This window comes from Doryrhamphus excisus, chromosome 1 (genome assembly GCF_030265055.1).
Source record: "Doryrhamphus excisus isolate RoL2022-K1 chromosome 1, RoL_Dexc_1.0, whole genome shotgun sequence".
In the NCBI taxonomy this organism is placed as follows: Eukaryota; Metazoa; Chordata; class Actinopteri; order Syngnathiformes; family Syngnathidae; genus Doryrhamphus; species Doryrhamphus excisus.
This window is the reverse complement of record NC_080466.1, coordinates 26,568,001-26,595,945: the sequence shown is the minus strand read 5'-3', so window position 1 is coordinate 26,595,945 and position 27,945 is coordinate 26,568,001. Positions and strand designations below refer to the sequence as shown.

Here is a 27,945-nt window from a genome sequence, read left to right as displayed (position 1 = left end):
TGAATCTTTGAACTATTTATTATCTTGAAATGTGTAACAAAATAATCACTATGAATAAAAACAGCATTTTTTTTTTAGCTTTGTACAACTAAGAACATGTTTACAGACGAGCAAAACTAATTGTACAAAAATAACCATAATATCGATACACAAAATGATAAAAGAATACAACATCCTCACGTCAGTGTGCAAACCGTTTATACAGACGGACACGTGCCCTTTTGTACGGCAACACATCCAGATAAATTATTTAAATAGCATTTATCTACACACACACACACACACACACACACAATGACCTCTCACACACAGCTAAGACAAAACAGAAAAATAATTTACCATGTCTGGACATATTTACCATAAAGTTATCCATAAAAAAGGAACTCTGCCATTCTGCTGTCACTCTCACTGGGGTAGCTTGTGTTGGAATGAAATGCCGTTTTATTCACAAGTACTAAAATCCTTTCAAATAATAAACGGAAGTCGCCATCTTGCAAGAGCAACACATCCAGTTTCATGATTGAGTTCATTTTTCATCCAATTTAGTCGGTACTTTTTTTTTTTCGAGTATTCCAATTGTTTTTACTGCCTACATTGTAGGCATGAGTCAATAAATTCTATGTATTTACATAATAGCTAATTCACACCTCAAATGATGAGGGTTATTCTCTTGTTGAGCAGATTTGGAGGGAACGCTGATTGGTGGCTCTTGATGTTTCCTGAGAGATGTTTAGCAATCCAGGACGAACACAAGGCTAAGTGACTCAGCTCCGTACTGCGTATGTTGTCCTTTTTTTAGGCTTTTCTTAGGTACATGAAGTACTTTCATTTTCCATCCACGCACAAACATCAATGAGATCACGTTCCCCTTATTTCTTCAGTCATCAATTCCTCAACAAGAAAGATTCCTTAAAATGTTACTGCTGCCATTTTTGTGTGAGTCCATCATTCCGAATGTACGAGCCGGTAAAGCAAATGGAATATGTACTCAGTCTTTTCTTTGGGATGTCCATCCAGAGAGGGCTAAGGTGAGGAAGGCAGGGAGAGGATGTCAACGTTTGGAAGTGCATAGTTGTCTATGGGGAAGCCTTTCCCGCACAGACATGAATGAGGTCTTTCAGAGCGCAAGAAAACAAGGAGAGCTGGGACAGAAAGGTGCTGGTGTCTTACTGGCAAAGGCAGGGCGGGAGGGAATATTTTCCTTTTTCTCCCTGCTCTTGCGGAAGGGTGGAGGAGAAGGGACTCTCTGATCCTCAAACGGCACTCAGGCCGTTTGGTGCTCGGCCCAAAGCGGCTTCTCGCCACTCTGAGATCGCATCACATCCCCTTTCACCCTCTACACTGCATAAGAAAGCGTTGCGGAGATTAAAAAAAAAAAAAAAATCGGTCCCTGGACTTTACAAGAAAATGAAAAAGAGTTCATGACTACGAAAAGGTGCATTCCTCAGAGCATCCAGCGCTTTGCATTTATGCATCTGTGAAAAGAAAGATGCATTATGTGAGATGTTGAGTTTTTCTGACATGATTTTGCGTTCACTGTGGAGCCTCTAAAGTCAAACACCCTTCAAGTTGGCCAATTCGGTATTTGACCAAAGTTTTAATTTATACATAAAAGCACAGAGGTCATTAGACAGTATTACAGTCTGACTCATGGTCACATTTAAATAGAAAACTAAAATCATCACACCGCAACTTAACATTCAGAAGGTAAATAAGAAATGTACTAATACCATTCATTAATTCATATTCTACCGCGGGAGGTCGCAGGGGTGCTGGAGCCTATCCCAGCTGTCTTCGGGTGAGAGGCGGGGTACACCCTGGACTGGCAAACAACCATTCACACTCACATTCATACCTATGGGCAATTTGGAGTCGCCAATTAACCTAGTTAACATGTTTTTGGAATGAGGGAGGAAACCGGAGTACCCGGAGAAAAAACATGCAAACTCCACACAGAGATGGCCGACGGTGGGATTGAACTCAGATCTCCTAGCTGTGAGGTCTGCACGCTAACCACTCAACCACCGTGCAGCCCTACATCACCTCAAACAAACAAAAAAAGTGTAACTAAGGAGAAAAAGTAAACTATACATCCAGTATTATTTACAGTATGAATTGCTGGTAATTCCTGGAACTGGAGAAATAGCTTCCAAATCAGGTGTTGACCGGTTTTAAGGAAATGATCTGTTTGACCTTAGAGGTTCCACTGTATAGTTTTACATCGGTTCTTACCTCTGCACTCATACTTGAGGTCTGAGAAGTAAACCATCTCCTGTGAGAAGACAAAAAGACCTAGTCTTCCTCCTGCATAGGTCTTGTCGTAGATGCTACCAGAATCGGCCATAATCTTCTTTCCTTCGTACATCACAACTCTGAGAATAAGAAACAAAGACTGTCAGCCAGAGCTAGCATGAATTCCATTGGACGTCAAACATGAAGGTATTCTCCTCCTCACCTGATATGTCCTGTTCTTGGTCTGTGGATCAGATGCCATCTGTAGGCAGTGAAATCTTTCCATCCAACGTTCTTAGGGTCGTGCCAAAGAGTGCGGACCTAAAACCAAGAAATATTTTAAGCAAATCCTTACTTTTTGTATAGGTGGACTCGATCCCATGGCTAAAAAATATGTTATACCTGTCCTGGAGTATTCCCGGTATGCCAGAGGGCATTCCTGAGGTGTTCTCCTGGGCCAGTGGTGGAATTGACCACTTTGATGGACAGGCCGGAGTAGCCCTGGGCCTTAGTGGGTTTGTTGGACCAGTAGGTCTGAGTAATCTGCTTCCACATCACCACATAGAACCTGGAGCTAGACTGGTACCCAAACACAAAGCCGGCATAGTCGTCGTCTCTCTCGGTGTTGATGAAGAAGGTCCCGCTGAAGTCCACCGAATTGAACTCATGGTAGCCTGCAGAAAGTTTGATATTTCACTTTATACAAAATATTGAACTTTCTGAGGTAATTTTAATTTCAGTGTCTGGTTGATGTAGTACACGGGAACACATTAACAAAGCGTATTTCTTTACTTACCGACAGCAATTCCGGGGTCACAGTTGACTGTTTGGACAAGTTCTTTACCCTGGTGACGGACCACCCAGTTAGGATCGATCTGGGAAGTGCCTTTTGGATCCAGAGGAACCATCTGGAACTTGCGGAAGTCTGTCTCGCTAATGTCAAAGTTCTCCGGACACACGTCGTAGATGTCGGGCACGTTGTCTTGGTCAAAGTCGTCTTTGCATGCATCTCCACGGCCATCGCCTGCGAATAGAAACGATATAGCATGGTGGTGACCAATGACCATACGGATAACAAAATAAGTAGGATTTTTCCTTAGAAAAAAGTCTGACAGAAATGAGTTTTATATTCAGCTTTATACATCAAACCAATCAGAGCTTTTCTTATTGCACTCACACAACCAGTGGCTCCGTACAGTTGACACAATAGTAAAGATATAATAAAAATTTCCGTTGCGCTCACCATCAGAGTCAACCTGGTCAGGATTGAAGGCGAGTCTACAGTTGTCCTTCTCATCTGGGATGCCATCGTTGTCGTCGTCGTGGTCGCAGGCGTCTCCTTTTCCGTCCTTGTCGTGATCGGCCTGATTGGCATTCGGGATGTATGGGCAGTTGTCCAGATTGTTCTGGTGCCCATCCTCGTCGATATCCTGGTTGCTGTCACACTTGTCTCCCACGCGGTCATCATCAGAATCCACCTGAAATGGAAGGTATTGGTATTGTAGTGTCTAAACCTTACTGGGGGGTTGCCGTAACACAGGAAATGTCACTTGTTCGACATGTTCCGCTTTCCGCAGACTCGTATAACCCCCCCCAACTCAACCCCTAGCCCCCACCGTGCCCTTCGATGGCATGCGCCCTTGAGCTTTACACTGGATTTACTCAAGCTTTCTTTCTTCCCGACACACCGGGCTAAGGACTGCATCTCTTTCTGTCTCGCAAGTGAAAGGAAGACATCGACATTAATGTGTCTTGTTGGTGGTTGAGGTGCAAACAAAACGAGCACCCACCTGATCTGGATTATGTTCCAGAGGACAGTTGTCACACATGTCTCCCACCCCGTCCAAGTCTGTGTCTCGTTGGTCGACATTATAAACGTAGGGGCAGTTGTCCTTTTCGTTAAGGATGCCTGGGTAAAGAAATCGGACAATTAGGGAGTACTTTGGAGAAGTACAAGAAGAAGAACACATGGAGAACCAACAAAACAAACTGAACCAAAGACCTACTACCCCGGGTAATTTCCTTAGTAATGCGAAGTTAAACTATCAGCTTTTTCACAGCTCGTTAATCAGGGTTGGCAGATTGACCAGTCACCAGATTTCCCAACATTTCCAGTACCCATCAGTGGCTGTAAACTGGTTTCTATTTGATCACATCTGCTCTCCGACTGACCCCAGCTTCTGATGCTTACCATCTCCATCAATGTCTACAGCGCAGGCATCTCCCTCTCCATTGTTGTCCGTGTCTGTTTGGTCAGGGTTGCTATTGTAAGGGCAGTTGTCACAGCGATCGCCAACGTCATCACGGTCGTAGTCGTACTGTCTGGGGTTGAAGATAAACGGACAGTTGTCCTGTTTGGGGGAAAGGGGGGGGGGACGTTGGAAAAGGAGGAATGTGTTCAGGTGCAGGTCATTGCCATCTGCCATCACGCTGACTGAGTGGATCTATTTAGAAGGAAGGAGCTCTATGGAATGAAAAGGTGCTTTATTTTTAGGTCATATTCCACTTCAATTGCTGGAATTTGTGGTGCATAGAGGAGTCCCTTCAGACTTGTACCTCAGTGATAGAATTTGAGGTTTCGGCCAGGGAAAACATTTGCTTTTCCTCTGAGCACCAACTCCTGTCCACCTAGCGTCTTACTGCACATAAATGATGCACATAAAAGTCCCTTGTGTACTCTTACGACCATATATGGGCATTCACACGTACCCTGTCGTCAGGAATGCCATCGTTGTCATCATCGATATCGCAAGCATCTCCAATGCCGTCCTTATCGTAATCTTCCTGCCCAGAGTTGGGTAGGTTGGGGCAGTTGTCCTGAAAAAAAAAAACGACATCAAGACTCAATTCATAACCTTCCACATAATTATTGTATGTCGGTTTCATAACCGGACGCTTACCTTTTTGCAGTGGTAGGTGGCGTTCTCCACGCAAACCAAGTCAGCATTGGGCCATCCATCCAGATCGGTGTCCTCTCCACAGATATGTCCATTTCCGGCGTAGCCTGGTTTGCACTCGCATCGGAACATGGGATCGGAGAAATGTCCCACGTAGTTACAGCGGGCGTGTTTGTTGCAGTTGTGGCTTCCATCCAGGCAGGGATTTCGTGGTGAGCAGACCTTGGGAATGGAAAGAAAGCATAATGATCAGTTATCCGATTGCTTTTGCGTTAGCGACTCCAAGAGCTTCATTTGAAAGTTTTTCCTGTTGTGATTCTCTGCCATTTGATGATCGTGCGTACCTGTTTGTTTGCCGCCGCCTGCTCCACACCTTTACCAAAGGGCTGAGGTCCTGAATAACGAGGGGGGCAGGGAAGACAGTTGTAGCCAGGCTCTGTGTTCTCACAGCGGTGTACACCGTTGAACTCAAAGCAAGCGTCTGGGACTTCTTTGCACTGTTTTCGGGTTAAGAAGAAGAAGAACAATATTAAGTGTTGCATCTGGTTTAAGATAAAACGGCGGATTAAGTTTGATTGATAGTTTTACCTCATCAATATCTTTACATTTGATACCATTGCCACTATAGCCCACAGGGCATTTCCCACATTTCCAGGAACCATCAGGGAAACTGGTGCACTTGGCCCCAGCGAAACAAGGATTTGAAAGGCATCCATCTGAAAACAAGCATCCATGCTTATTATGGTAATTAATGGTAATGGTTTTATTTCATTTGAACATGCATCAGATTACAATTGAGTGCATCCCATAATCAGTTCCCAGTTCCACATGTCCAAAAGGAGTAGGAAGAAGCAAAGCTTATTAAATCCTACCCCTCCATCTGGTACTTTTACAATCAGTAACTGTTACATTTGTTCACTTCCTGCTTTCCTAATATAGTTCAAGTTCATTCATTCATTCATTTTCTACCGCTTTTTCCTCACGAGGGTCGCGGGGGTGCTGGAGCCTATCCCAGCTGTCTTCAGAGGTCATTAGACAGTATTACAGTCTGACTCATGGTGTCATCTTAAATAGAAAACTAAAATCATCACACGGCAACTTAACATTCAGAAGGTAAATAAGAAATGGACTAATACCATTCATTCATTCATTCATTCATATTCTACCGCTCATCCTCACGAGGGTCGCAGGGGGTGCTGGAGCCTATCCCAGCTGTCTTCGTGCGAGTGGCGGGGTACACCCTGGACTGGTGGGCAGCCAATCACAGGGCACATATAGACAAACAACCATTCACACTCACAATCATACCTATGGATAATTTGGAGTCGCCAATTAACCTAGCATGTTTTTGGAATGTGGGAGGAAACCGGAATACCCAGAGAAAACCCACACATGCACGGGGAGAACATGCAACCTCCATACTAAGATGGCCAAGGGTGGGAAAAGACAAAATAAGAAGCCAAAAAGTTACCACTTCCACACAAAATAGGAGGAGAACTCATTCATTCATTCATTTTCTACCACTTATACTCACGAGGATCGCGAGGGAGCTGGAGCCTATCCCAGCTGTCTTCGGGCGAGAGGCGGGGTACACCCTGGACTGGTGGCCAGCCAATCACAGGGCACATATAGACAAACAACCATTCACACTCACATTCATACCTATGGACAATTTGGAGTTGCCAATTAACCTAGCATGTTTTTGGAATGTGGGAGGAAACCGGAGTACCCGGTGAAAACCCACGCATGCACGGGGAGAACATGCAAACTCCTCATAGAGATGGCCGAGTGTGGAATTGAACCCTGGTCTCCTAGCTGTGTGGTCTGCGTGCTATCCACTTGAACACCGTGCAGCCCCGTACGTGTGTTCATTCCACAAAAACATTTCACATTCATTCATTCATTCATTCATTTTCTACCGCTTATCCTCAAACATAATTAACTAAATTAATTAGTCACCACCATTAATGGGTTGTTTTTGACAGCCCTAATTAAAAGCGTATTTTTCCACAGGTACCTTTAATTGCATCAAAATACTTTTTTTTTTTACCAGCCCCATTGTTTTTTATTTATTTATTTACTTCATTTATTTATCAAATTATTTATTTATTTATTTGAATCACGTACCAAAGTAGGAGGTGATATGACCATCCAATGACATAATGGGTACCATAGTAAGTGTCAATATAGTGATTTTGTGTGTATTTCATGGTATGAATGGGTGTAACTCACCAACTGGACAGTTCTTCTTGTTGCACGTCTGCATTTCTTTGGTGTCACCGACGCACTCCTTCCCACCATATTTGGGTTCAGGGTTATTGCACAGCCGCTTACGAGTCTGCGTGCCACCTCCACACGTAACGGAGCACGTATCCCATGGCGACCAGGGTCCCCAGTTGCCATTGACTGAGGAACACAAGGGAGACGACAGGTTGCATGATAATCACATGATGCTATTGTTGTCCTATAAATGACACAAAAAGGCACACGGGCAATCAGGCAGACCCGAAACTTACTGGGGCATGGAGACTTTTGACACTTTTCCGTTTGCCGACCCTCTCCCACGCAGTCCTTGCCTCCGAACTGGGGGGTTGGAGAATTGCACAGCCGGATGCGGGTGATGACACCAGCGCCGCAGGTAACCGAGCATGAGGACCATGGCGACCAGTGGCTCCAGCTGCCATCCTGCTTGACTGGTGCAACCAAAAACAAACTTGCATTTCTGAAGCAATACACAAGAGGGGGTGGGGGGGCACTTACAGCGCTTGTCACACTCCTGGAGGTAGCAGTCTCGGGTCTGCACAGAGGTGCCCTCGCAGTTGTTATTGAGACGGTCGCAAGAGCGCCCGCGCTGCTGAATGCCCCGCCCACATGACACGGAACAATGGGTCCATTCAGACCACGGCGACCAGCCATCCTCTGCGTAGTCGCTCGCTGGGGAGGGAGGTGTTGAGAATATGGGTGAAACACAATGAAAGAGCGATTGCAGAAAGGCAGCACCCTCCCACCCCATCCACACTCACAAACACCCCCAGCTTAGATGCGGAGGGCGAATAGCGTGGATCTAGACCAGGGGTCTCACACTCAATTTACTTGGGGGCCACTGGAGCTATGGTCTGGGTGAGACTGGGCCACATCAGGTTCCCCCCCCCCAAAAAAAACGCATTTATTAAAAATATACAAACTTTTTCAGTGCTTTGGTTCCGATTTTCTACAATAAAAGCTCTGATAAAACATTCCACTGTTCTCAAATATCTTAATTTTTATTTTTCTGCACAAAATAAGATGAAAAATAAATAAACAAATCAAGAATAAAGAAAATCAATCAATCAGTAATAAATAAATATAATAATAATAATAAAACGGCAAATAATAAAAACTTAAGAAACCACATATAGTTGGTGGGTAGACAAATTATTTTTTTCAGATTAAAATGAACAAAGCATTATTAGAGCCCTGTAGACATGACAAAACACGACTATAGTCACATTTATACTCTTTTTATTTACAACATATTGCGAAACTGCAGGGTCTTGAGACACATGCTAACTCGCAAACTAGAGAGCTAGTGACCTAAACGGTAGCCTTCAAGTTATTTCCTTTAAACTTAAATAGCCAAAAACTTACCACTTCCACACGGATAGGGAGGTTAACTATTAACAGTTATTTAACCTTTAACATGAACATTAATCAAACGTAATAATTTTTTATGGGTCCATGATACCATACAGCATCCATATCAAACTTGCGCGGGCCGCACTAACATTAAACTTTCATATCAAGGCGGGGGCCTCTAACTAGTGTCCTGCGGGCCATATTTGGCCCGCGGGCCGCATGTTTGAGACCCTTGATCTACACGGAACGAGGGCCTTCTATTTCGGACGGGCACTGAGAGAGGCGTAGAACAGAAAGGCCCCTGTCCTTACAGATACGTCGGGATGCCCCACTGACGTATGTTTTCCTAAAGAGGAAACTTTTCTAAAAACATGGCTGTCGGTGTGGAGTGACTTCAACAAATGGCCGAGCTCCACATGAACGTGGCTACTGTTGTTTATTTTGGTTTGAGTGACACGTTGCGGCCAAGCCTGCTCAGGTATGACCCAACCGTGTCAGTCGGCCTTCATGTGGACGACGTCTTCACTTAACAGTCCAACTATTTTCTTAAACCACTTTGACTTCAGCAAATTGCTGCCTTCTCAGCTTTAGGGATTGAAACATGTTTACGAGCGCTAAACATGGACGTTTCCAACTCATAAGCACCCCTTTTATTTGGCTCGGCATGACTGCAGTTCAATGTTCGCATACCTGAACAAGATCCTTGACATGTCGGGGAATATTTGTGGCTTTTATTCTGGAAAAATGACACAGAGTCTCTTTAGGGAATGACTAGTTTAGTGTTTGATGAATGCTCCATCCACTATTTTAGCTGAGAAAGCGTTTCCAGGCCTGCATGGACTGGAGGTTGTTTGTATGGCTTTAATTCCAGCATCCAAGGTTGCTTTTACTCTGGTTTGGATCCAATTATGGGGATTCGGTATGTGGAATCAAACTATGGAATGGATTGAGTAAGGAAATCAAACAATGCACAACGATGAGCCAATTCAAGAAACAATACAAGCAGTTGATGTTTGCTAAATACAAGGATGAAGAGTCTTGAACCAGTCATGATGTGTTATATATATCACTATATTGACACTTACTATGGTACCCATTATGGCATTGGATGGTCATAGCAAAAGGCCCCGGGGCAGACCTAGGACACGCTGGAGGGACTATGTCTCACAGCTGGCCTGGGAACGCCTTGGTGTCCTCCCGGTGGAGCCGGAGGAGGTGGCCGTGGACCGGGAAGTCTGGGCTTCCCTACTAAGACTGCTGCCCCCGCGACCCAGACCCGGATAAGCGGAGGAAAATGGATGGATGGATGAATAAATTAATTATTAAAATAAATTAAAAAACGAACAAATTATATTAATAAAATGTAAATTATTTAATTTTATTTTTATTAAAATAAATAAAAATAAAAATAAAAATAAAAATAAAAATAAAAATAAAAATAAAAATAAAAATAAAAATAAAAATAAAAATAAAAATAAAAATAAAAATAAAAAAATAAAATAACCTAAATTATATTAGGAAAGCAGGAAGTGAACAAATGTAACAGTTACTGATTGTAATGGATGGGAGGGGTAGGATTTAACAAGCTTTGCTTCTTCCTACTCCTTTTGGACATGTGGAACTGTGAACTGATTATGGGATGCATTCAATTGTAATCTGATGCATGTTCAAATGAATTAAAACCATTACCATTACCATTATACAACCCATTTTCCCGTGTGGAATCCCTGGTATATCCTAAGAGCTTGTACATACCAAAGTCGGATGCTAAGGTGGTTTTGAAATGAGAGGTTTTATGTGACTAGATGAGTAACGCTAAATTGTACAACGTCAGGTTGGTTGGTTCCTCGAGGTTCCACCGTACTTTGAACAAATGAAAGTGTAGAGAAGTGCTTACGTGTTCCGCAGCGTGGACAACACTCCCCGTCGGGTACGGTAGCGTTAGCGCAGGGAATCAGAGGGCAGGAGATCTTACGACAGACTATGGCAGAGTTCTGCAATAAAATAAGAGTTTTTGGTTTCGGTTACAGGGTTCTTTTCAAAAGTAGGTGAAAGAGTCAAGATGGAAATGGACTACATCCTGTCGAGTGCTTTGTTGCGTAACTCCTTCGTGTTGTAGCGTGATTTTGATCCAACTTGGTGCAAGAATTTGTCTGTGTGCCATGTGAGCTTTGACTGATTGGACCAAAGAGAAAGCAGGACTCTGTCTGAGAATGGAGACCCCTGCGGGCACCCGTCTGCCCACTGGGTCAGTGGATGGGTGGGAATGCGGCCAAAAGGAAGTTGGGTTCAGACGGAGTGCTGTAGACATGCGAAGCCAGACAGACTGTATGACTATGACTGTATGAGTGCAATGTGAATGAAAAAGATTGTACTAGCTTAGCACTTAGCTTTACTAGCTAGCACTTCCATTCCACTTGATGCTAATCTTAATTACGAACTGTGAAGGACTTACGCTGACCCCCTGATGACAGACCTCTTATCAAGACCAAAGACTTCACCCTATCCTGTCATTACTGACTAAATCAGCTGAGTGCTGGTATAACTGTGTGTGTGTGTGTGTGTGGGGGGGGGGGGGGGGGGGGGGGGGGTTCTCGTTAGTGTATCCCTCCATCTTCGGTCTCACAAACCACACCAACGTCATCGTATCTCACCTGACAAGTGCACTCTGTGCAGTCGTCCACGGTCCACTCTTCCCTGTTCTTGTGCACAATGTCGTTATGAATGCAGACGCCACTGTGGATGCCGATGCGGTTCTTAATCAGCTTGTTTTCGTTGGTCTGGGCGTGACGGAGGGGAAACAAACAAGGAAGTTACATCATGTTTCTAGTGTTGTCGTTTTTAGAGTGTGGCTTGTGACGCACAGGAAATGAAAAATGACCTAAATTCGTTAAAAATAAAGACAGATGTTGATGAAAATGAAAATGAAAATGAAAATGAAAATGAAAATGAAAATGAAAATGAAAATGAAAATGAAAATGAAAATGAAAATGAAAATAATGAAATAAAAATGAAAATAATGAAATAAAAATGAAAATAATGAAATAAAAATTTAAATAATGAAATAAAAATAAAAATAGTGAAATGAAAATAGTGAAATAAAAATAAAAATAAAAATAAAAATAAAAATAAAAATAAAAATAAAAATAAAAATAAAAATAAAAATAAAAATAAAAATAAAAATAAAAATAAAAATAAAAATAAAAATAAAAATAAAAATAATGAATTAAAAATAAAAATAATGAAATAAAAATAAAAATAATGAAATAAAAATAAAAATAATGAAATAAAAATAAAAATAATGAAATAAAAATAATAAATTAAAATAAAAAATAACTTAAATTATATTAGGAAAGCAGGAAGTGAACAAATGTAACAGTTACTGATTGTAAAAGTACCAGATGGAGGGGTAGGATTGAATAAACTTTGCTTCTTCCTGCTCCTTTTCAGACATGTGTAGCAATGAGGTGTTGTGTATGTATGTGTATGTATGTATGTATGTATGTATGTATATATATATATATATATGTATATATATATATATGTATATATATATGTATGTGTGTATATATAGAGATATTGTATATATATATGATAAGTGTATATGTGAGATACATTAATGTAACATAGTTTGCACGTCTGAAATAAATGAAGAAGAAGAAGTCGCCGGAAAATAATGTAAAGAATTCCTCATAATGGGAGATGAAGTTCCCGGGTTTTCAGCCCCACAAGATCAAGTCCAAGATATGCCCTGAGATTCTTAGCGGTCTGTGGAACCACGTCCCAATACAGAATCATTCACACAAGCACACACGGCAACAGGCGGACAGTTTGATGCTGTTCTTGCTCACCAACTTGCGGAGCTCAAGGGACAGCTCTTTGACCACCACGCCCAGACCCTTCAGCTCCTTGAACATGCTGACCAGGTCATCGCAGGAGAAGCCGCAGACCATCTGCAGATCTTCACCAATTCAGAAAAACAACATTTGATTTCCACATTTCCTCCTCCTATATTGTTGTCTTCTGTTGTCATGTATCACCTTTAGTTTTATGTCCGGTGTACTCCGTCCTGATGGCTGAGGAACCGTTGAGATTCTCCATGATGGCGGCATCTGTCGCTGCAGATGACGGCACATGAAACGACTTGAGTGGTGCTGGAATGTGATGATGTGCTGACATATTTCCATGACGCTAAAATATACGGTTCGGATTACTCACAGCTCTGACACCCCTTGTTGCGAAGGATTGCCTCCAGGGTTGTTCCAAAAACAAAGCGCACGTTTTGAAGGACTCCCTGCAAAGGTCATGATAGATTTAGGGCCAAATAGATAACACATCTAACAAAAATGTGTCATTTCCGGTGTCTCATTATTGCTCAAATTAACTCTATGTGCGTGTATAGTCACAAGCAGACAAATTCATTTTGTTTGCAGGTCATTCAAATGCGTAATTACGCATTAGCAGCACATTTACGCACGCTGAAATATGTTATTTCGGGGGTCTCGTTATTGCTCAAATTAACTCTATGTGCGTGTATCGTCACAAGCAGACAAATTCATTTCATTTGCACTTCGTTCAAATGCGTAATTACGCATCAGCAGCACATTTACGCACGCTGAGTGCCGCAAACGTGCATTATTTGGCCAATGCGACATGCTCACCATGAACCTGTCCTTCACCGCTCCTTTCCCGATCCGGAGCCGCGCACTGTTGGGCGTCTCCGTAGTGAGGATGCTCTGGATGGACGCGTCCAGCTCGGCCGTGTTGACGTCCTCGCATCCGGCGTACAGCTGAGCCCGGTCCTCCTGCACGAACAGCGTGATGTTCTTCCACTGTCCCGTAGCCAGATCCGCATCCTCGATGGAGACCAAATGCTGCTTCTTCTCGGTGGAGAAAACGATGTCCAAAGTGTTCGCCTTTCCGTTGGAGACGATCTCAAACACGGGGCCGGATCCGTCCTTCTTCTCCACGGTCAGGAGGCTGCCTCGGGTGCGTTTGGATTGCTTGAAGTTGAGCAGGAGGAGGAAGCCTCTTTCTTCGTGGATGGAGTCGATCAGGTCCCGGAGGGCGCTCTCGGGGACCGGGGGGATCAGGTCCGGGTTGAGGATCTTGTAGGCGGGGCTGTACGGGTCGTCTCCTTTCACCTGGTTGACTCCGTGGTTCTTTTTCGGGACTTGGATCAGCTCGAACAAGTCGTACACGCTGTTGTCCTCTCCGCTCTCTGAAGGCGTAATAAGAAGCTACTTTCAATATATATATATATATATATATACAATATATATTTTTTAAATTTAGTATATCGTACAAATACGCAAATTAATATTGGATCACCTGCGATTCTTGCACCCTCACAGCTCCGCAGCATCAATAACAAAAATATCCCTGTCAACTTCATGATGACACTGCAACCAAAAATACTTTTATTTCACATTGATGCTAAGTAAATAAATCATAAAAATGAATAAAACTACAGTGGCCATTTTGAACTCACCTGAATTAAATCTGTATTAAAATACAAAAAAAAAAAAAATTCAAAAGTCCAGCAATAATCCTCAGGAAATATCTGAAAAGATCAAACTTCCGTTCATCAGCAGCATCTGTAGATATTTTCTAAATTGAAAATGTGTCCTGGATGGGGTCAGTCCAATAAAAAGTCCCTTATAAGCCGAGAAGGGGCACAAAGTGCTATTTAAATAGTTTGATGCCATTCCCAACAAGTGGCCTCCGCCAATCAGGGTGAGGAGAGAGAGAGAGAGAGAGAGAGAGAAAGAGGGAGGAGTATTTCCTTCATACTCGGCGGGCTGTTGCTTCATTGCAGATTACTACAAGGATATATGATTATTAGTCCATGATGCTTATTTATTCCATCATTGCACCGTCAGTGATGGCTTATTCTTATAAGCGATGCTCCAAAATAATATAAACACCAGTTAGTGTTTACATAAATACACTCAGATAGACGTCCAAGTTATTAATTCATGCAAAAATAATATCTGATTCAACCCCATAAGAATTAAAATGAAGTTTAATTACAGAAGGCACAGACATGAGAGCATTTTTGGCTGCTGTTCTGAGTCCTACCACTAGGAGTCGACAGTAGGTCACTTGAGATTATCTCCAACAATCCAAGTGTCCAAAGATGCTATTGTTGCATGTAATGCATGCAAGAAGTGGAGTGAAAGGAAAGGTAAATTGTCTCCAGGTTGGGTTACCCCCCCCCCCCCCCCCGCCCCGAGGGGTCCTGACTGAGGTCAGGGCCGAGGCGACTCTCGTGGTGCCTGTCAGTCTCGTGTCTGATGGACACTTGGAGGTGTAGGGCCTGTTGTCGCCTGCCAGGACACAAGGTCAAGGCCTCTTTAGCGCTTAAGTCAAGCTAACCTGACCGGACACGTGATTGGACGACTATAGCAACACTTTAATAATTCCCTTGGGGAAATTCCATTTGTTTAAAGTGGAAAAATAAGTGCTTATTAAAGCTCTGATCAACGTTCAACGTAAAGTTCTGAAGAGCATCCGACAGGAAAGCTGAGCATTTTGAGGTGGCCTTTTATTGTGGCCAGCCTCAGGCCCACCTGTTATGCCACGTCTGTGAGGTGGATGGATTATCACGAACACGTTTTTACTGGTTTGTGAACTATATTTGCGATAATTAGGCCTTTTGTGTACATGGAAAAAGTTGATATTATATTTTTATAGAGTTTATATTTTGTTGAGTGTTATTCCAAAAAAAGGACCAGATGGTAAATTACTAGAGATTATTTATTGTATTTTATTTGTATTTTTGTAGCATAAAATGGCATAGAAAACCTGTTTAGGATCTACTGAATATGATTTCTAACATTAGAGCCCTCGAGACATTAAATAACACCCCTACAGTCACCTTTACACTTGTATTGCCCAATATATATATATATATATATATATATAGTAGGCATAGTTGTAGTTCAGAGTTGAGATTTAGCTTGATGCGAGTTACTACTGCAACAACTTCCTGTATCAGGGATTATGCTGTTGTGAGATACTACTTTGCTCCGGCAATCAAGTCTGGTGCTTGTGTGTCTCACCGAACATTACAATAACATGAATGACACCTAATGGCCAGTGTAGAATACTACAGATCATCACAATGTCTTTGAATGCATCATCTGAATGCCCTGTATTTCTTATTACATTTTTGGTCATTTAGCGATTTTTCTGCTTCATGAAAAATACATATAATTCACTTAAATATCAATTTTTTGACTAATATTTATGAATATCTTTTTTTGTACCCCAAAATAATATTGCCGATACCGTTCATATAAATTGGGGACTATTTACATTCTTTCTTATGGGAAAAAAGTAACTTGAGGATGAGCGGTTTTTATATGTTCCACTGTACAAGAATACTAGAATAATATATATGATATATTATATATATATAAAAATATTATTATATATATTTATATATACAATAATATTTACTATATATAATATACAATATGTATAAATAAACTTTATAAATAAATAGTATTTATAATATTAAATAATATTATATATTATTATTATTATTATTATTATTATTATTAATATTATTAATATTTTCATATTAATATTTTAATATTATTATAATATATATATAACTTGGGGCGGCACGGCGGTCTAGTGGTTAGCGCGCAGACCTCACAGCTAGGAGACCAGGGTTCAATCCCACCCTCGGCCATCTCTGTGTGGAGTTTGCATGTTCTCCCCGTGCATGCGTGGGTTTTCTCCGGGTACTCCGGTTTCCTCCCACATTCCAAAAACATGCTAGGTTAATTGGCCACTCCAAATTGTCCATAGGTATGAATGTGAGTGTGAATGGTTGTTTGTCTATATGTGCCCTGTGATTGGCTGGCCACCAGTCCAGGGTGTACCCCGCCTCTCGCCCGAAGACAGCTGGGATAGGCTCCAGCACCACCCGCGACCCTCGTGAGGAAAAAGCGGTAGAAAATGAATGAATGAATATATAACTTGTTCCTTCTTCCTGCTCTTCCTGGGACCAAATTGCAGATACGGAGGCAAAATGTGTGCCGATTTCCTGTTCAAGTATCTCATGAATGTTCTCCTATCCGGTTTTATCTTCAGTTTTTTGTCAGGTCACGTTGTGCCTGCTTCTTTACGTGGGCTTCTGTGTCATCGGCATTCCAGAGCGCAGTGGGAAGAGGCGGGTCATAGACATCGTATTGTTATGAGTCATCTGGTGGGACTGCTGATTTGATAAGATTGGACCAGGTCCTCTTCCAGGCATACTGTCATGCTGTAGTACATGTGATAATATCCATCGTAGAACTACTGTACGATGAAGTACATCTACAATCCCTCGAGTACATTTCTTGAAAATCATTGGTGGCGTACTTCTTATCGCCGTGGCAACTTCCCTTCGCTCAGCTTCACGAGTTTCTGCCTATGATTTGAACAAATGCTTTATATATTTTTATAGTTGGAGCATAGAAAACCTTATTAGAGACCTGTAGACTTCAAATAACACCCCTACAGTCACCTTTACACTCATATTACCTAACATAATAGACATGATAAGCACTAATAAGACATAACTTACATTATGCACTACTGCTGGTTTTGTTTACACAACATTACACAACTCACAGGCTCCGGGATCTCTGCAGGGACAATAAAAAACAGCCACAGCTTGAATCATAGCTAGCTCCCGAGCTCACTAGTTAGCATCCGATTTCATTATTGTAAACGGTTTGGAACAAATTTGTGAAGAAGGACAAAGATTGAAGCTAAAAATGTACCACTTCCACACAGGATGGGAGGGGAGCTTTTTCTGCTATGTCATCAATTTATCATTACTGATGCCTAGTGACCAGAACACTAGATATGTCTTGTCTTTCAATATTTTGGACTAATAATAGGCCATCATCAACCATGAAAAAGCGATCATTCATTCATCCAAAAACGTGAAAGAGCGAGGCAGCAATGTTCGAACCCCAAAGGTTCTTACGGACCCAATAAATTAGGTCGCACAAATGCATTGGGCAGTTTAAAAGGACGTTTTATGTTCGCCATGAGCGTATAATTTATAGTGAATTTCCAACGGCGGCCATCTTTTTTTACGGCTCTGCACACATTCCTCGGAATACCAAACACAAACTGTGGTGACCTGGGAAAAAGCGGCAATAAACAGTTGTCAGCTGACCTTATTTGGAGATATAGAGAGGTCACCTGACACGTACACATTCCTAGCATACCTCCGCTGTGTACATAAATATCCTGGGAGGCTTCTGGCTTCTTCCTGGTTGGCCTGTCTGAAATCCCTCCTTGGGCCTCTTGGGTCCCTCGACCAGAGACCGTATATAAGACCCCGTAAGAACCACGCAAGGACCTTGGGGCTCATTCTCAGAGTTGAAGACCACGTTGAGGGTACGCCCAGACCTGCGGGGCTAGTATTTAACCAAACGCCTTTGTTGAAACCTTTAACATCGGCATGAGTTAGGGGTCTCTAGCTCCACTTAGAGTCTGGGTGGGGCGGGGTCGCATCAAGTATTCCACGGGAAGAGGCTTTCAAGTACGCCAATAAAAATGACGACTGAGCCAATCTTATTAAAAATAGTTCAGAGCATGTAGTTGTTCTTTTGGACTTGAACAGTTTTTGGGCTTCCCAGCATGCCTTGAGGCACTTGTTTTGTAAAAAGTTCCTAAAGTTCCGTATATAGAATTAATGTAGTTGCTTTTTGTGATCGGGGGAAAAATAAAAATCTGATACCGCTGATAACAGATTATTATCAGACATCCGTAATATTTTCCACATAAAATGTTCACATAGCTAAATTTAAAAAAAAAATCATAATTTGTTTCGTAGCGCGCAGACCTCACAGCTAGGAGACCAGGGTTCAATTCCACCCGGGGCCATCTCAGGAGTTTGCATGTTTGCAAGCTAGTTTGAATTTTTCTGCTTGTTGAGTATGAATTGTCCGTCATCTGACTGGGATCTTTCCATGGTGTCCTAACTCTAAAAGAACTACCAGCCATTACCCTTCTTAATAGTATGTAAAATACAAAATACATACATTAATAAATATTTCTTGATAAACATAATATGGGGCGGCACGGCGATCTAGTGGTTAGCGCGTAGACCTCACAGCTAGGAGACCAGGGTTTAATTCCACCCTCGGCCATTTCTGTGTGGAGTTTGCATGTTCTCCCCCTGCATGCGTTGGTTTCCTCCCACATTCCAAAAACATGCTAGGTTAATTAACGACTCCAAATTGTCCATAGGCATGAATGTGAGTGTGAATGGTTGTTTGTCTATATGTGCTCTGTGATTGGCTGGCCACCAGTCCAGGGTGTACCCTGCCTCTCACCCGAAGACAGCTGGGATAGGCTCCAGCACCCCCGTGACCCTCGTGAGGAAAAAGCGGTAGAAAATGAATGAATGAATAATTTGTTTGGTCATGCTAACAACACGCCTGAAGGTCTCCGCTGACCTCGTCATGGCCACCAGGTTAGGAGGATCGGAGTGAGAAGAGCTTTCAGGAACAATTTAGTGCATGAGCGAACGACTGATGCCTCCATAGATGGGGGCGGGGGAATGTAGGGTGGGGGGTGGGGTCATTATCAGACACTAGCATCCGTCCCATGTAGCCATGCCATGGACAATTTGGAGTCTCCAATTAACCTAGCATGTTTTTGGAATGTGGGAGGAAACCGGAGTACCCGGAGAAAACCCACGCATGCACGGGGAGAACATGCAAACTCCACACAGAGCTGGCCGAGGGTGGAATTGAACCCTGGTCTCCTAGCTGTGAGGTCTGCGTGCTAACCACTCGTCCGCCGTGCCGTGCCATGGTCTAAAAACAAGTCTAAAAACCAGACCCAAAACATAGAAATAACCTGTATTCCATAACAGGAGCAGTCAGTAGTCCCACTATCATGACTGGCATGGAAACCGTCCAATACCAGCGCAGGAAGGCGGGTCATTCCCTTTCCTCTGTGACTTTCAATTGGCACTGAATGTCAACATCACATTGATGGGCTTAAGATAAAGAGATTAGAAAAAAAAGGTCTGAGGTCCTCATAACAAACCTTGGGGGGGTTGGGGGGGTCTGCCAAAGCGTATTTACTGACTTTAAAGGCGTATTACGGCCAACAATGGAAGTTTGGAGTTTAAGCTGGAAGTTGGCATCATGAGCAAATGCTAAACATTTTTTAAACCCGCTTAGCTCCTGAGGCCCAAGTCCGGCTCTGTGTGGCCTGAGGAGAAATCTTAGCGTTATTTTGATAAATAATCGTCAATAAATCTCATTTGTATCTGCCATTACCCCCTCCCTCCCTCTAAGAGAAGTAGATTACTCCTAAAAATATAAAAAGCAACGTAGCGCCAGCAGCTGTCTTGATGAAGTAGCTGAGCGACGGTGCGATTCCGAGCACTTGAGGGTAACGCAGGGCGCTGTTTCAGGGTTATGACCACAGACTAAGGACCCCAGGCAAAAGAGAAGGTCTTCCATGTTGATATACACACAGACCGCCATTGTCTGGTGTCAAGGATTACAAAAACCTAGCATAAACGTTGCAAAACAGCTTCACAATCAATTTGATGCTACGCTGCCTTGTAATAAGGAGAATAGCGTCTCTGTCATCGCCATGGCCGACGTCTACTGTTCCACAAAAGGTTTCCGTCGACATTGATGGCGTTCTAGTCTTAACCGTGACGCCGTGTCTGTCGATCGGACGCCTAAAGAAAGGAGAATGGAAATTGGGAATAATGAACCGGCGGTCACGTGAACGTCACACTCATATGAACTCCACCAAACTATGAAATATTGATGATAATTCATTCATATTATAGTAATTTTGGGTGAAATGTGTATTTAGGATGAAGTTTGACATGAGCGCTGATAAATAGATAAGTTGTCTTCCTACATATATTTTAGTCCAGATTTAAGCTTCACTTTTATGTCCACTCAGGATTCATTTCCTAACAAATTGAAGGGGAAGGTTGACCAATCATGAAAAAGTAGTCGTAGTCGGAGTAGTAGTAGTAGTAGTAGTAGTAGTAGTAGTAGTAGTAGTATCGGTCCAAAGGTTTGTTTAATATTGATGTCTGTTAGAAGTCGAACATTTTCTAACATGGTCTTATTGTTGTATAAGCAGCTCGCTTTGTAAATATCACCCGTGTCTGTGATTTACAAGAGTCCCTGAATGCAGCGGCAACTTTGATGCACCTGAATGGACCATTTTAGAAAAAGCTAGTTTGAATTTTTCTAATTGTTGAGTATGAATTGTCCGTCATCTGACTGGGATCTTTCCATGGTGTCCTAACTCTAAAAGAACTACCAGCCATTACCCTTCTTAATAGTATCTAAAATACAAAATACATACAATAATAAATATTTCTTGGCATAACATAATATGGGGCAGCACGGCAGTCGAGTGGTTAGCGCGCAGACCTCACAGTTAGGAGACCAGGGTTCAATTCCACCCTGTGTGGAGTTTGCATGTTCTCCCCGTGCATGCGTGGGTTTTCTCCGGGTACTCCGGTTTCCTCCCACATTCCAAAAACATGCTAGGTTAATTGGCCACTCCAAATTGTCCATAGGTATGAATGTGAGTGTGAATGGTTGTTTGTCTATATGTGCCCTGTGATTGGCTGGCCACCAGTCCAGGGTGTACCCCGCCTCTCGCCCGAAGACAGCTGGGATAGGCTCCACCACCCCCGCGACCCTCGTGAGGATAAGTGGTAGAAAATGAATGAATGAATGAGTTCTCCTCCTATTTTGTGTGGAAGTGGTAACTTTTTGGCTTCTTATTTTGTCTTTCCCCACCCTTGGCCATCTTAGTATGGAGTTTGCATGTTCTCCCCGTGAATGTGTGGGTTTTCTCCGGGTACTCCGGTTTCCTCCCACATTCCAAAAACATGCTAGGTTAATTAGCGACTCCAAATTGTCCATAGGTATGAATGTGAGTGTGAATGGTTGTTTGTCTATATGTGCCCTGTGATTGGCTGGCCACCAGTCCTTGCCCGAAGACAGCTGGGATAGGCTCCAGCACCCCCTGCGACCCTCGTGAGGAAAAAGCGGTAGAAAATGAATGAATGAATGAATGAATAATATAATATGTCATTAATAATGAATGTGCCAAGGGCCAACAAAAAATGTAATCTCGGGCCGCAGTTTGGACACACCTGCAGTATGATGTTTAAGGCGCTAATGCTAGTGTCAATCAGCGCATGCTAAGCTGCTAAAGCATATGTGGGTCACTGAGAGCATGTCAGGCAAATTGACCTTTCACCCTTCATCCCGTGCAAGCAGCCCCCCCCCCCCCCCACACACACAAGTATTCACTTGAGCGTGTCATGCTGATATGGGACAGAAATGCATGTTTCAAGTGTGTAACCCCCCCCCCCCCCCCGCCGCCCCTTTGATTGAGTGTTTGGAGGGGCTGTTTTAGGACACTAAAGCTGGATCAGTTTATGTCCTGCATAAATACCACACTTCTTCTTGGCGTGTGAGGCACAAACACAAAAACTCCTACATCTCATATCTACCCCATAAACATTTGGATGGCACCCCCCAAAACACTCCAGGGGCCAATCCGCTCCATCTTATTTCTAGGAGCTCTCCAAAGCATCTCTTGGCAGGCCCCCCTCCCCCAAATCCCGGCGTCAGACCATTTCTGAACGGATTGTGTGCCGGGCGTTTTACAGCAGCGGGAGTCAGAGGGGGTCACGTTTGTGTCGATATCAACAGGATTTACAACACAATAGCCGTCACGTCCTCCGCTTTGATCCACAACGTGTGACACGGGGTGCAGGTTGGATTTGTTCGGTCAGACCGCCCCCCCGCCGCTTTTTGTCAAGCCGTTTTTGTACCAAAGAAACACAAAAAGAGCACATCATTTAGGACCAAGGGTGGGGATTTTGTCCCCCCCGTGGGATGCCATTGGTGGGATTAACCTGATTATTGTGATATTTCAAAATACAATTTCAATTCAACATAAATACCATTTAATAATATTTTGAAAATAATGAACATACAATATATATATGAAATTGTTTGTGGCAATAATTGTTTCTTTTCTCCATTGGATGATTTATTCATTCATTCATTCATTTTCTACCGCTTTTTCCTCACAAGGGTCGCGCGGGATGCTGGAGCCTATCCCAGCTGTCTTCGGGCAAGAGGCGGGGTATACCCTGGACTGGTGGCCAGCCAATCACAGGGCACATATAGACAAACAAGCATTCACACTCACATTCATAATTATTAGAGCCCTGTAGCCATGACATAGCACCCCTATAGTGACATTAACACTTTTATTACCCAATATTCATTCATTTTCTACCGCTTATCCTCACAAGGGTTGTGGGGGGGTGCTGGAGCCTATCCCAGCCGTCTTCCGGCGAGAGGCGGGGTACACCCTGGACTGGTGGCCAGCCAATCACAGGGCACATATAGACAAACAACCATTCACACTCACATTCATACCTATGGACAATTTGGAGTGGCCAATTAACCTAGCATGTTTTTGGAATGTGGGAGGAAACCGGAGTACCCGGAGAAAACCCATGCATGCACGGGGAGAACATGCAAACTCCACACAGAGATGGCCGAGGTTGGAATTGAACCCTGGTCTCCGAGCTGTGAGGTCTGCGCGCTAACCACACGACCGCCGTGCTGCCCGGATGATTTTTTATGTGTTATAAATGTTCATCAACAAAATAGCATATTAAAAATTTCCAATCAACATATATAATTTTATTGTATTTTTGGCCACTTGATGAGCTTTATTTGCAACAATTGCAAAAATTAGAAACATGTATAAAAATAATAAAAATGGTATTAAAAAACATCTCAATGCTGCATTAAAGTCAATTATGATATAAAATATTAATGTAATTGTATTTATTTTATATTACTTATTTATTCTATTTCACATATTTCTGACTATGAATAACATTTGCTCCTGCATGGTAACATAAAAACAGTATAAATATTCATCTTTTTGCCATGTTCTCAATGAATGTTTTGAACCTTCCAGGAAAAGTGGAAAACACAGATAAGGAATGTCGATAAAGAACCAAAGCGATTTAATCCCATTTTCATTTCGACCATTTTTTTTCTAGGTATTTCCCTTCAGCAAAGTAACCAACCAATCCTGTTTAGCTTCTCCACTTCTTTCCATGCATTTAAGGTGCTTAAGGAAGAGCGGAAATAAGACGGAATCCAAAACGCGGACTAAAAAGGCTCCTGGGGTAAATATGTGAAGAGCAGCCGGTGTCCCTGACATTAGAACAGCGTGACGTGTTTGGAAAGATCAGAGCGTGAAATGGCGCTCTATTGGCGCTCCTCTAATCTGCATGGTTTAGATGTTTCTCCTTAGAAATGTCAAAACAAACAAAGTGCAGGAGAAGCCACAGAATTGGACAAGGTCCGTCCTTGAAGTGACATGGTGAAGCATCTCTACCGAATGTAAACAATCATTGGTATCACTTGGAATGGATTTGATGCAGATTTAGCAACCGAGAGGTTTCCTCCGTCGGCTAACATGATCGTTTGATTTGGTCTGGAGTCCTGTTTGCCCCCCCCCCCCCCCCCCCCCCCCCCCGGATGCTTATTAACGCACATCCTTGCTCTTACATAACGTTACCCAACATTTCATAACCAGAGAAGATGGTCCACGCCTTTGTGTCCTCCAGGTTATTTTGCGACGCAGTTCCCATCGGGATCCCTAGGAGGAGGTCGTAGGCATTCTTGGAATAAACGGGAAGAGCCATGCTCCCAAAACACCCTCCTCATTGGAAAAGGTCAGGATGATCCTTTATCCTTTTATTTCAATATGAGCCAACATCGACTGACCGACCGACCGACCGTCCTTGAGTGTGTTCAATATCCCTAAAGCAGGGGTCTCAAACTCAATTTAACTGGGGGCCACCGGAGCTAGGTTCTGGGTGAAGCCGGGCCGCATCAGGTTTAAAAAAAAACAACAAAAAAACGCATTTATTAAAAACTGGAAAAAAAATCAATAAAAAAAATATCTTCAATGCTTTTGTTTCTGCTATACCCTACACTTTTTCAGTACTTTGGTTCCGGTTTTCCACACCAAAATATCTGATAAAACATTCCACTGTTCTCAAATATCTTAATTTTTATTTTTCCATACACAAAATAAGCTAAAAAAATAAATAAACAAATTAAGAATAAAGACAATAAATCAATCAATCAGTAACAAATAAGTAAAATAATAATAAAACAGCAAATAAGAAAAACGTAAGAAACCACATACAGTTGGTAGAGAAATTATTTTTTTCAGATTCAAATGTACAGTATTAACAGTTATTCAACCTTTAACATGAACATTAATGAAACTTAATCATTTGACCCAATTAGCAAGTTAGCATCGTACTCAGTTCCATCTGGGAGCAGCGTGGTAACTTTAACAACATGTTTGATGAGATGCTTTATGTTGACGTGTATTTTCCCTTTTATTCCAAATCATTTCCTGCATTTATTTGTACCCAGCGTCATAAGCCTTTAGCTTCATTGCTAATCCAAAGCAAAACAGGGCGGGGTAACAGGGTAGGGTAACAGTATGGGCGGGGCAAAATCATGTTAATTGTGTCCGGTGTGCACACAGCTTTAAGCTGTCATTTCAACATTAAACTTTGGTTTAGGTGGGGGCCTCAAACTAGCGTCTCGCGGGCCAAATGCGGCCTGCGGGCCGCAAGTTTGAGACCCCTGCCCTAAAGGAAGGAATTATCCCTAAAGCGGTTTCACATGCAGTCCTAGCAGGACGCTTTAGCAAGCTTCTTTAGCTCCTTGCAGCAGTAAGACGGAAGCAGAAAGCCTCTTGTTATTAAGAGACTACACTATGTTGGCATGGCAACCGGAAAAGCAGCATCTTGCTGTGTGACTCATCGCAGCCTCTAGTGGTGAAGGGAGGTCCTGCCGCAGACTGGACCGTGTTTAGTCTTTCATCCTTGGCCAGGGTGGTCTCCTCTTTTAATAACGCAGAGCAGCATGCAGAACGACACCACAGCAACAAAAAAAAAACATATTTAGTTGTCTCTACTGTAATAATATCTAATATAATATCTAATAAAGGCAGTGTGTTTTCTTTCTAACGCCACCACACTTGAAAGAAGCTATAAGAGCAGACCGACAATAGACGGAAGACTCATCAGATGCTATCAGACAGGAAATCAAATGCCACTTCAAAACGCCCCACTGGTGTTTTCTGGATGGGAGCAGGAATCCAAAGAATGTCAGATTAGACACACGTCTCAGACGATATTTATAACGTAGCATTGCACTGGATGGTTAAAGGACCGCCATTTGTAGGGTTTGTAATGATGCATCCTTTTATTTTCTATGATTAGCTTATTTTATTTGTATTATATGCACAACAATGAGCCAATTCAAGAAACAATACAAGCAGTTGATGTTTGCTAAATACAAGGATGAAGAGTCTAGATCAGGGGTGCTCACACTTTTTCAGCATGCGAGCTACTTTTAAAATGACCGAGTCAAAATGATCTACCCACTACAAAAATGCAAAACATCTATTTATTTTCAAATGTATTGAGGATTATTTGTACGTACAATGGATGTTGATGTACCTTACATAACCAAATGAGCCAATATTGCAAAACACACATAATTAACTATTAACATTTTTTGTAATTACCTGAGTTTACTTTGATGACTTGCACTGAATTGAACCAGCCAGGGATGCATAGTCCGGACAGTAGCTGCTGATAGCCAGCCTCAAGCACACTTCCAAATGTTTATCAGTCATGGATAATATCCGTATCATAATATCCGTATAATATTCCATATCCGTATGGAAGTGATATGTTTTTGCCTTTTTACTTGGTCCAGCTCCTTCACTCATTTTAGTGACCATGAACTTTAGCGAGGGCTTAAAATCTCGCAATTCGCCGACTAGCTTAGCACTTTGCATCGTTGTTTACGCATGAGCGGTGACCTAAAGGTCAAAATTCAGTTGTCATCTGACTGGTTGTCCTGTATGTCAATCAAGTAACGGCGATGGATGATAGGCTGACATCGTAAGTTCTGCTGCACTTAGAGACGTTGTTTGATTTGATTGGTCGCCCGAAGGGCAACATTCAGTTGTCATCTGAATGGCTGCCCTGTATATCAATCAAGTGACGGCATTGATGCTGGGATGATATTTTTTTAATGTCACGCCGCGATCGACCAGCGATCGACCAGTACCACCTCCGCGATCGACCGGTAGCTCGCGATCAACTTAATGAGCACCCCTGGTCTAGGACCAGTCATGATGTGCTATATATATCACTATATTGATACTTACTATGGTACCCATTATGTCATTGGATGCTCATATCACCTCCTACTTTGGTATGTGACAAAAAAATTAATAAAAATACAAAATAAAATCAAACAATTATAACGGTATGTGACAAAAATAAATAAAAATACAAAATAATAAAAACATTTTAACGGTATGTGACAAAAAATAAATAAAAATACAAAATAATAACAAAAATTATAACAGTATGTGACAAAAAATAAATAAAAATACAAAATAATAAAAAAAATTATAACGGTATGTGACAAAAAAATGAATAAAAACACAAAATAAAAATAAAAAATTATAACGATAAGTGATAAAAAATAAATAAAAATACAAAATAATAAAAAAATTATAACGATAAGTGATAAAAAATAAATAAAAATACAAAATAATAAAAAAATTAGAACGATATGTGACAAAAAATAAATAAAAATACAAAATAAAAAAAAAATTATAACGGTATGTGACAAAAAATAAATAAAAATAAAAAATAAAAATACAAAATTATAACAATAAGGGACAAAAAATAAATAAAAACACAAAATAATAAAAAAAATATAACGGCATGTGACGAAAAATAAATAAAAACACAAAATAAAAAAAAAAATATAACGGCATGTGACGAAAAATAAATAAAAATACGAAATAATAAAAATAATAAAAATATAAAATAAAAAAATAATAAATTATATTAGGAAAGCAGGAAGTGAACAAATGTAACAGTTACTGATTGTAAAAGTACCAGATGGAGGGGTAGGATTTAATAAGCTTTGCTTCTTCCTACTCCTTTTGGACATGTGGAACTGTGAACTGATTATGGGATGCATTCAATTGTAATCTGATGGATGTTCAAATGAAATTAAACCATTACCATTAC

The 27,945-nt window shown here is 41.9% G+C and overlaps 1 protein-coding gene across 1 annotated transcript; it reads right to left on the bottom strand.

Moving 5' to 3' along the window:
• On the bottom strand, positions 1 to 14,411 carry thbs1b (thrombospondin 1b). Its single transcript, XM_058083051.1, has 23 exons — positions 14,236 to 14,411; positions 14,076 to 14,146; positions 13,406 to 13,965; positions 12,963 to 13,038; positions 12,785 to 12,862; positions 12,596 to 12,705; positions 11,399 to 11,524; positions 10,642 to 10,738; positions 7,890 to 8,063; positions 7,646 to 7,822; positions 7,362 to 7,535; positions 5,718 to 5,845; positions 5,474 to 5,626; positions 5,133 to 5,351; positions 4,942 to 5,049; positions 4,424 to 4,583; positions 4,023 to 4,141; positions 3,476 to 3,710; positions 3,029 to 3,256; positions 2,635 to 2,906; positions 2,456 to 2,553; positions 2,233 to 2,372; positions 1 to 1,475 (listed from the first exon to the last, which is right to left on the bottom strand). The coding sequence occupies exons 2-23, from the start codon at positions 14,137 to 14,139 to the stop codon at positions 1,468 to 1,470; spliced, it is 3,504 nt and encodes a 1,167-aa protein (XP_057939034.1). The 5' UTR covers positions 14,140 to 14,146; positions 14,236 to 14,411; the 3' UTR covers positions 1 to 1,467.
• Between the last annotated feature and the right edge of the window lie 13,534 nt (positions 14,412 to 27,945).